Source organism: Berghia stephanieae, chromosome 3 (assembly GCF_034508935.2).
Source record: "Berghia stephanieae isolate SIO BIC M18660-M18661 chromosome 3, UCSD_Bste_1.3, whole genome shotgun sequence".
Lineage (NCBI taxonomy): Eukaryota > Metazoa > Mollusca > Gastropoda > Nudibranchia > Aeolidiidae > Berghia > Berghia stephanieae.
The window spans coordinates 15,278,673-15,288,672 of NC_088362.1; the positions used below are offsets into that span (position 1 = coordinate 15,278,673).

Sequence of the window (10,000 nt, forward strand, 5' to 3'; positions counted from 1 at the left end):
GGGGGGGAATCGGGGAGGAAAACTTACTCGAACAAATATCAAACTTCTGGAGTCCCCAATCTTGTATTTCCCATCTCCAACTTTAACCATTGGGAACTGGACGGGGCACGTACAACGCCCTATCAGATCACGAACCTGAGGATGAAGGGATTTGAGGGGTTTATAGAGTTACTTTAAAAAAAAACAAAACAAACAAAAATCAAAACAACCAAAAAAACAAAAACAAAACAAAAACAACAAAGAAACAAAACAAAAACCAACCAACTGAACAACAACAGCAACAACAAAAAACAGATAAAAAAAACCCTAACAAAACAAAGCCAGCCCCCCCCCCCCCCTTCCCCCGCGAAACAAAATACTTCAGGACCAAAGAGCAAAAACCATTTTTAACAGTTAATGCCAATGAAAAGAACATCACCATACTAAGAAAAGTAACTCTTTTCCTCCAGAAAAACATGTTTATTTTCATGATTACTGCCCTTGATATGGATTCGTTATGACAAACGAACGCGCTCACTTCCCTCGAATAAAACAATTATATATATAGACTAGGTGTTCCAGTTTCGAATTGTAATTTAGAAGAAAACATGTCGTGTCATAAAAGGCGAGCATGAACTGATCATTCACGAGATTCTTCATTTGTGGCAAATCCTGAATTGGGTTACGAGGTAGACATTCATTCTACTGGCGGCCATTTGGATCATTATAGCGAAATTTGTAATGTTATTTATTCTTTATTCTTAAAAAAAAAAGAAGATTGCTTGTGATATTGCCATGGGAAAGCAAATATATATAGTGATTAAGGCATTGCACTGTAAACCAGAAGGTCCCAGGTTCGAACCCCTCCTCTAGCACTTTCTTTATTTTTTCTTCGGCAAGATTCTTAACCCCCAATTTGCTCACTTGGATAACATGGGTGATACATGTAGATATCAGACTTATTGTTTGATGAATTATCTATATTCCTTCGTGGAATCCCTAGGCCAGGATATCTTATGATGTCGTGGCGGAAGGATGTAATCTAAATATATAGATAGTTCGAAGATGACTTCACTCAGGTCTTTGTTATTGTTTTTTTTTGCCATCCGCGTTTATGAGTAATGCTCACTGAACTGTATTAACCTGGCTATAAACGTTCACGGATACACACAGTTTTGTGTGTTGGTCCGTTATACTTCCGGATGTCAATGTTATGAGCTTCTTAGCCAAGCGCATACTATATATATATATATATATATATATATATATATATATATATATATATAGATAGATAGTTCGAAGATAACGTCACTCAGGTCTTTGTTATTGTTTTTTGCCATCCGCGTTTGTGAGTAATGCTCACTGAACTGTATTAACCAGACTATAAAAGTTCATGGTTACTCAGAGTTTTGTGTGTTGGTCCATTATACTTCCGGATGGCAATGTTGTGAACTCCTTGGCCAAGCGCATTCTATCTATCTATCTATATATATAATATATATATATATATATATATATATATATATATATATATATATATATATAAGGTGTATCAGGGTAATCGAGACAAGAGAAATTGAATTAAAAGCTCTAAAATGAGATTAAAGTTAACTTTATATCTTTTATTGAGGAGATGGAATATTATAGTATTTTAAAGAGCAGAAAACATTAATCTCATATTAAAAAAAAAATTTTTTTTAATTTCAAATACTTTTTCCGACATCTGATCCAGCCCAACATGACTCCTGATTGAGGCCTTGGATCACAAATCATATCAACATCAGTTCAATCAACCGTAACGCACAAAAAAAAAAAAAGAGATAAAAAGCACCTCCCCCTCCTCCCACCCCCCCACCCCACCCAAAAAAAAAAAAATTAATATCAAGCTGTTATTTTCACCATTAACCAGTTAACTGCCTTACTTTGGAATGATAATACTTTAAAAATTTTTGTCAGAACATCCGTCCTTCACATATCAATCGATTTAAATGACCCTTATCGTGCGGCTATGTGGTCTAGTGGTATGACACTCGCTTTCGGATCGGAAGGTCCTGGGTTCGAGCCTCGCTCGGCGCATAGTTGAGTCCTTGGAAAAGACTCTTTACTCACATTCTCTCACCGTACTCAGGTGTAAAATGAGTACCTGGCCGTTAACAGCGTTGTCTCTGTCCAAAAAATTGTAATATTGCCTAACAGGCGGCATGTCCCGTCCTAAATGTTAAATGTTGCTGTTGACCATGGACCCCTTGTAAAGCGCTTTGAGCACATTTAGCGGATATTGCGCTATATAAAAGCTCAATTCTTTATCTTGGGAAAAATTCTCAAACCTGCCCAACCTTCTATGTTGTGATGATCCGGCTACCCCCCCCCCCCCTCCCCAGAATAATACGGATCTATGAGGTTTGCCCCAATAAAAACAATAATAAATATTATCAAAATAATATACTGTTAATCTCAGATCATAACACCCAACATTACACCGAATCAATATGGAGAAATAATAGTAATAAGAGGAACAAGCGTTAATCTCTAATCTCGGGTTTATTGATCGACCTTTATCCCTCTGGATTATCTCTATATATATAAAGGAGGAAGAAGAACCCCGATGTCATACGGTTTTGTGATTATTTTTAAAAATTACATTTTGTGCTTCGTCCGACAGGTATCAAATGATATCCTACGTTTCAGATTTTAAACTAATTCAACTACAAGGCGATATATTCTAAGAAAATTAATAAGCCATTACTTTTTAGCCCGTGCTTTTCGTATTTAAGGAATGAAGTTGACATCACTCAGCTCTTCATTTTGTGTTTTTATACAGCCATTCGGGTAATTAGTTCCACTAAATTTAAACGTCAATAAACGGTAAAGGTTAAAAAATAGTTTTATGTTTTGGTCAGTTTAATCTGCCTTGCGTGTGTTGTGAGTATTTTACCTAAACGCATAGCATCAATATCACTGGTCATCTCCAACAGTAACACGGAGGTTCAATGAGCTCCAGAACTATACGGGAGGTGGGGGAAATAATACAACGTGGACTTAATCAATGCTTCTTGAGGCATTTCAGGTTGATTTTAAATTGGTTCTGAGGTCAGAGGGAGTGTCGTGAGTCTGAATTATTTACGGTGGATTCCTCCGCTTAATGTTTGTATCCTGTTAGGCGTGTGACGGTAGAAAAAAGAAAAGTTCCTCTAGATTAACAAGTAAATGAAAATAATCATTTATAAGTACTGTATATGAAACCGATCTATAGAGCAGTAAAGTTAGGTGGCCCAAACGTAAACAATAACAAGTTGCTAGTGATTTCCGTTAGGGACCGGAATAATTTACGCACAATATAGGTCTCCCAATTTTGTAGTTTGAGTTGTAGGCAATACACTTTCAGTATTGAAAATATGTTTACATAAAATCTAACAGTTGCAGAAATAATAATATAAGGCTAAATTATTATGAAAATCAGGTTCCGAATAATTCTCGTTTTGTTCACACCAGCGCAATAATTTGCTCTAGTCTAAAAATAGATAGACTGAAACTTTTGATAAATTTTAGAAAATTTTACCTTTTGTTCCATAAAATATCCATATCTAGACATTATTTGATGCATGATCGAGTATTTATGAATATGTGTTTCTTTTGCCACCTAACAGCCACATTTTAAAGGTTATTTTTTTCTATAATTTACATTGGAACTTGAGCTGTCAAGACAGGAACATGTGGTTTGCCACGTGCTTCTCGACCTTTGTTTACGTTTGGGGCACCTAACTTTACTGCTCTATTCAGTGACACGTTCTCATTTTTTGTTTTTAATTAATGCTCGATACAATGTGTATATCGTTTGACTATAGATAGTTCGAAGATGACGTCACTCAGGTCTTTGTTATTGTTTTTTGCCATCCGCGTTTATGAGTAATGCTCACTGAACTGTATTAACCTGACTATAAACGTTCATGGATACACACAGTTTTGTGTGTTGTTCCGTTATACTTCCGGATGGCAATGTTATGAGCTTCTTACCCAAGCGCATACTATCTATAGTAATTGCAAAACGAAACGTCGTTTGTTTTCACTCCAACAAAAGGGTAAATATCCACAATGATAATAATGATGATGACGACATGACGACGACGATGACGATGATGCTGATGATGAGAGGGAGGAGGAGGAGGAGAAGAAGGAGAACGATGATTTGAGGAAGATGAGGAGATGAGGAGGAGAAGAAGACGAAGCCGCATCAAGAGGAGAAGGAGAGCGACGGCGAGGAATGAGAAAGTGGAGGAAAGGGGATGAAGGGGAAGAATCGTGTGAGAAAATGGCTTCCTTGTACATATGAGGGGAAACTGCTAGTCAATTACAATCAGAAAGCTAGTCCGTCACCTCTCATACATCTCTCTCTCTCTCTCTCTCTCTCTCTCTCTCTCTCTCTCTCTCTCTCTTATTCATCTAGTATGCTGCTACTAACCGTACACCAAATTATTCACACTCTGAGAGATCCTCATATCCCGCACACTGTGATCTATTCCTCTGGGCATTGCTCTCACCGCACTCGCATCTATCTCTCCAATGTCGGGGCCAGCATGCCCAACTTAGCGCCAACCTGCATAATGATTCAAACGTGAGAAGTTTTGAGACAAATAAAAAATAAAATAATAATAAGAAAAAAAAAAATCCCAAATAAAACAAGATACACAATAAATAAATGTCAGAAACAAAAAAAAAAAAAAACAACAAAAAAACAAACTAACGAAAACAAAAACAAACAAAAAAAAAAAAAACCAAACAAAACAAACAACAACACAAAAAAATGAATTTAAAAAAAACAAAAAAAAAAACAACAAAAAAACAAATAAACATATAACATCAAAAAACAAAACTCAACTAATCAACAACAACAAAAAAAAACAACAACCCCCCCCCCAAAAAAAAAAAAACAAAACAAAACAAAACAAAACAAACAAACAATTAAAAACAAAACCACAACATAACAAAAATTGAGAATCTGAATGACCGACCGATCTATCCATAAGGAAAGTAATATTTACAAGTACTATCAACTTAAGGTCGGTACAAAAAACTTAAATATTCTTTATATTAGATGTAGATCAAAAGGTTGGAAGAGTGCAGAATATGTCATTGAAAAAAAAAACAAAAAACAACACATATTAATCATTCGCCTTCAGAATAATTTATGCATGTTCGTAAATTAAATGTTGTCTTAACGGAAGACGACCGGGATGAAAAGACGAAGGCTATAATTAATTCAAAGCAAAAAAAAAAAAAAAAACGAAACAACCCCCCCCCCCCAAAACAAACCAAAAAAAAACCCGCTAATCTCTAAATTATAATACAGCGATGTGTCCAACAAAAAAATTAATTAAAATCCATAATATACAGCTTGTCTCCTTGAATAGGAGGTCCCGATAGCTCAGTTGGTAGAGCACTTGTTTCACACACAAAGGAACCGAGACTGATTCCGGGTGAAGTCGAAATTTTGTTTTCAGCGTCAATTTCGTTCCTTCTATACTCACCCTTGCAATCTCCAAGAGACAAAGAATGACGTTTTTCTCGTTTTTCCTCAGCACCAAATCATCGGTTTCGAAGCTCAGGACTTCGGGGATCCCAAGCTTTTTCCCCCACGCTATAAAGTTGGAGACGTTATCTCGAGCCTTGAGGAAGAAAGGGAGAGTAAAAATAAATTCGAGTTGAAATAACAAAATACTTATTGATGCTATGCGTTTAGGTAAATTACTCACAACATACGCCAGTTGTTTATAACGTGCTAACACACAAAACTATGCGTAACTTTAAACGTTTCGTTTATAATCTGATTAATATAATTTAGAGAGAAACCCCATACTGTTTGAGAGTTTTTGCCAAGATGAGTGTCATTTAAATCGATCGATATAATAATTTGAAGGACGAGTTTTCTGGACAAATTTTTAAAGACGAGTTCTTTTAGAGAACGGTAGTTAGCTGATTAAAACCGACCATACTAACCCACACCAGAGACTGACTCCGACGAATCAGCACTACCGTCCTCTGCCGTCTTCCGGATAAAGACGTCGGGCACGGAAAAAATACTAAGACTAAAGAGAAAAGCCGGTAGATCTACCCACACCAAACACCCGACGTCCTCTGCCGTTTTTTTTTTTCTTTTCGAGAATGGTATGGGTAGGTCCTCTCTTTATTCTTAGTATTTTGTCCGTACCCGACGTCTTTATCCGGAAGACCGCAGAGGACGGCAGTGCGGGTCGTCGGAGTCAGTCTCCGGTGTGGGTTAGCCCGTAGATTTCGAATAGGCAGGCCTGCAAATGCCTGTCTGTGCCTAACGTTCCCCTCTATTACTTCCACTGAAATAAAGAACTACTCTGTCGTATTCTGAAAAAAAAAAACACGCTCGTAACAAAACAAAAAACAACAACAAAAAACAAAAACAAAATCATCTTCCAAATATTGAGCGATCAAAATGAACCTCATCTTGTCAAATACTCTTCAACCTGGCACTTCAAGATATCTATAAAAATGATCCTCATCTTGTCACAAAACCCCCCCCCCCCAAAAAAAAAACAAACAAAAAACAAAAAAAAACAACAACTCTCAAACCTGTGACCTCAAGGAAGTCTCAGGTTTGAGAGTTTTATTTTGGACGAGATGAGTCATTTTAATCGATTGATATTTGAGGGACGACTTTTCTGACCAATTAAAAAAAAAAAAGAGGCTTTTTCAAGGAACGATCTGAAACTGATTTAAATAACTATTGACATAAAATATCTAAAAAAAAAAATCTGCTTGTTTTTGCTTTTTTTAGTGTTGATTCACGCTCTAAGATTTGTACAATATGGACGTTCCTAACCTGAAAGGTCTGTGGTTTGACATTTTCCCTGTATGGCACATTTCCGAGGGGCACGCTCCGTATGAAGTATGATCTCATTTCCAGGTTCTCTCCTTGCTCTCGTCTTTGCTGGGAAAAGTCTTGGACCTGGGTAAGAGATTTTAGTGACAAAAAAAAAAAACAAAAAACAAAAACAAAAACAATACGATATGATTTCGTCATGGATATAAGACTTGATATCAAACTTTGCAACATACCTTGCCCCCCCCCCCCCCCCCCCCCCGATATCAAATCAACTCGAGAAAAATGGAACATGCCGCATTCTAGGCAACACCAAAGACAAAAGAAATAAAGAAAAAAAAGTTTTTGGCAAACCATTCCAGATATACATATATCATGGGCATCTGCCTGATTTGATAAAGATTGATGATTTGACAGATTATAAGAGCTCAAAATAGATATTCCATCTATAAGAAAAGGTTTAAACGAACTAACAGCACGCGCTTAGTTACTCACTTTATTGGCATGCTGACACAGCAAGACGCCCGTCTCCAAAAGTGGGAAGAAACTTTCTGCCGTGATGTCCAATTTGTACAGACAGGCGAACCAGTCGGCCAGATCTTCTTTCATGGCGTACAAATACTCGTCGTTCGTCGTGAAGCTCCGCAAGGACTTCGGCTCCAAGACTAGCAGCGTCCCGCCCTCGCTCTCCGCCGCGTCCGTCGTACTGCTGCTGCATGTACTAGCACCATCACTCGTATTGACACAGTACCCGGAGTCCCGTGAGCTCATTCCACTACAGCTTACATCGGACAGTCCGGAGAGAGTGCGAGTTACGACCAGATCTCCGTCGGGGGATGTTGCACTGTTGTGATGGTGGAATTCACCCGGAGGGCAGCAACTGTTATTCGCGCTCACTGTCAGTAACTGTTGTCTCTGAGCAAGACTCGGCCCTGGGCTTTTGGAAGACATTGTTTATGTGTGTGTGTGTGTGTGTGTGTGTGTTTGTGTGTGTGCGTGTGTGTGTCTGTGACTTCTACTTCTAACAAAAATTAGAAGCTTTTGTTCATCCGAATGAAAGCAGCATTTGCCAGGGATGGGAAGGTGATTTTCCTCTGGGACAGGAGAAAATCATCTGAAATACTTTTCGGTGCCAATATCTTCAGGAATTGACTTGCAGTTAGAAGCGATCATGGTTTATTAAAGTAATGCCTAAACTTGGGAATGGTGAGCGATTGACCCTTGCTTGCAATGTCCACGAAGACTCAAAACAGTAGAATCGTGTTGGTATGGATAGTCATGCATCAATATGCTTACGTTAATAAAAACCACAGATTTACTGGGTCATTTGTAATGGTGTAAAACACGAGTAACGCAAGAAATCTCTTTTGCTGCATATGTGGAATGGTTCGACAAAAGCAAGCATAATGGAATGCTACGTTAAATATGATGGACGAAATAACCCTATCTAACTATATCCACGAAATCAAACTTCCGGTGTAAATTTCATGTCTGTAGACTAGTAATGACACGTAGGTGACAGCATGTGTGGCTCTAAATTGGTTTTTGGTAAACACGAACACCTATCTTGACAGACTATGATGTTGTTTTCGTTTCTGTTTCCGGCAGATTATGTCCGCGGTGCCCTATTTTCATGCTTGATTATTCCTTTGGCGTTTATGTCTCGTCGCCGCTGATGGCTTGGGTTGATGAAGTCTCACACCTAGAGGGGACAAGAAAAAAAAAAGAATGATAAAAACTACTCGACTGTATAATTAAGTCTAAATTGGGTGTATTGTATGGTTCCTCTGAAAATAATCAAGAATACACACTTAAACGCTGAATTTCTTTAGCTACATACCGTGAAATTATCATTTTCCTCTGCGTTTATGCCTATAAAGAAACGTGCGCTTTTGTCGTTTTGTCACAGTATCCAGAACAAATAGAGAAATTTAACATTAAGGACGAGATATGACGCTTGTAAGGCCCTGTTTCAATTTCTTTTCGACAGAGACAACGCTGTTATCTACCAGATACTCATTGCATATTCGAATAAAATGAAAACTGTGAGTAAAGAGTCTTTTTGAAGGACCCTACGGCGGGACTTGAACCGTAGCCTTCGTAAACTCACAGCCTGAAATTGAACAAAAATACGTCAAAAGACAAGTCTATGGCCACAAAAGAAAAAAAAATCGTGAGTTGTATTCAATAGTTCAACCAGTTGGATTGTTTGTTTCCTTGAGCACTTCTAACGACAACAAACTTTAAAAAATATGACTTCAAAATTGTATAAATCCTAGTGGGTCCTAGCGTCAGGCTATAAGTTACCCAAAGGCTACGCTTGAACCTCGAACCTACAGGTGACACGCTAAGTGTCATAAAACCACATGATGAGACTTCTTCTCCAGTTTTTCTAGCGGTTTTGGGATCTGATGTACAGTATTGACAATTTAATTGTTTTAGTCGTTGGCGGAGGTAAGTTCCGTGTAAGTACTTAGCTTTTCTTTTTTCTTTCTTTCAAAAGCTATTATATATATATATATATATATAATATATATATATATATATATATATATATATATATATATATATATATATATATTGAATCGTGTTTGATACAAATATGGTACGAAAAGTGCTCGACATGTAGTAATGGAGCGAATTATTATTTAAAATATTTACCACAATGTTTGGGGCAGTCTACATCGATGTTTCAGGCTTAATTTGCCATCTTCAGGACTGAGTTGTTTTGTTGACTGTTGTTGTTTCTTGAAGTGGTTCCGGTTTGAAGTTAATTAAGAGGAATTTGCGCCGATGGGGACACTTTCCGTAGATCTCATTTTTCATGTTGAGTGTGGCTTCATGAGGTTGTTTGATTATGGTATATTTTTCTTCCAGGCATAAGCTACATTGTTTTGATGTTGGTGTGTATCCTGTTGCTTTAGATAAAATTTTCCATGAAATGTTGTGGTCTATTTTGTTGTCTTTTAATTTCCAAATATGTTCGCTGAGTTTTGTGGATGTTTTTTTGTTAGTGTTTCTAAATGTTGAGGTGTGGAGATACAACCTCCACACCTCAACATTTAGAAACACTAACAAAAAAACATCCACAAAACTCAGCGAACATATTTGGAAATTAAAAGACAACAAAATAGACCACAACATTTCATGGAAAATTTTATCTAAAGCAAC

General features: G+C 37.3%; 1 protein-coding gene across 5 annotated transcripts in view; it reads right to left on the bottom strand.

Annotated features, from left to right (window-relative positions):
- The window catches only part of LOC144967202 (uncharacterized), a 171,588-nt gene that overhangs the window by 31,992 nt on the left and 129,596 nt on the right, over positions 1–10,000 (bottom strand). For all 5 annotated transcript variants that reach the window (XM_078904134.1, XM_078904139.1, XM_078904135.1 and 2 more), the window contains 5 exons: positions 7,325–8,531; positions 6,830–6,955; positions 5,505–5,642; positions 4,446–4,573; positions 28–135 (listed from right to left, as the gene is read on the bottom strand). In XM_078904134.1, coding sequence (XP_078760260.1) covers positions 28–135; positions 4,446–4,508 — 171 coding nt within the window. In that variant the 5' untranslated portion in view covers positions 4,509–4,573; positions 5,505–5,642; positions 6,830–6,955; positions 7,325–8,531. The remainder of the gene's footprint in view (positions 1–27; positions 136–4,445; positions 4,574–5,504; positions 5,643–6,829; positions 6,956–7,324; positions 8,532–10,000) is intronic.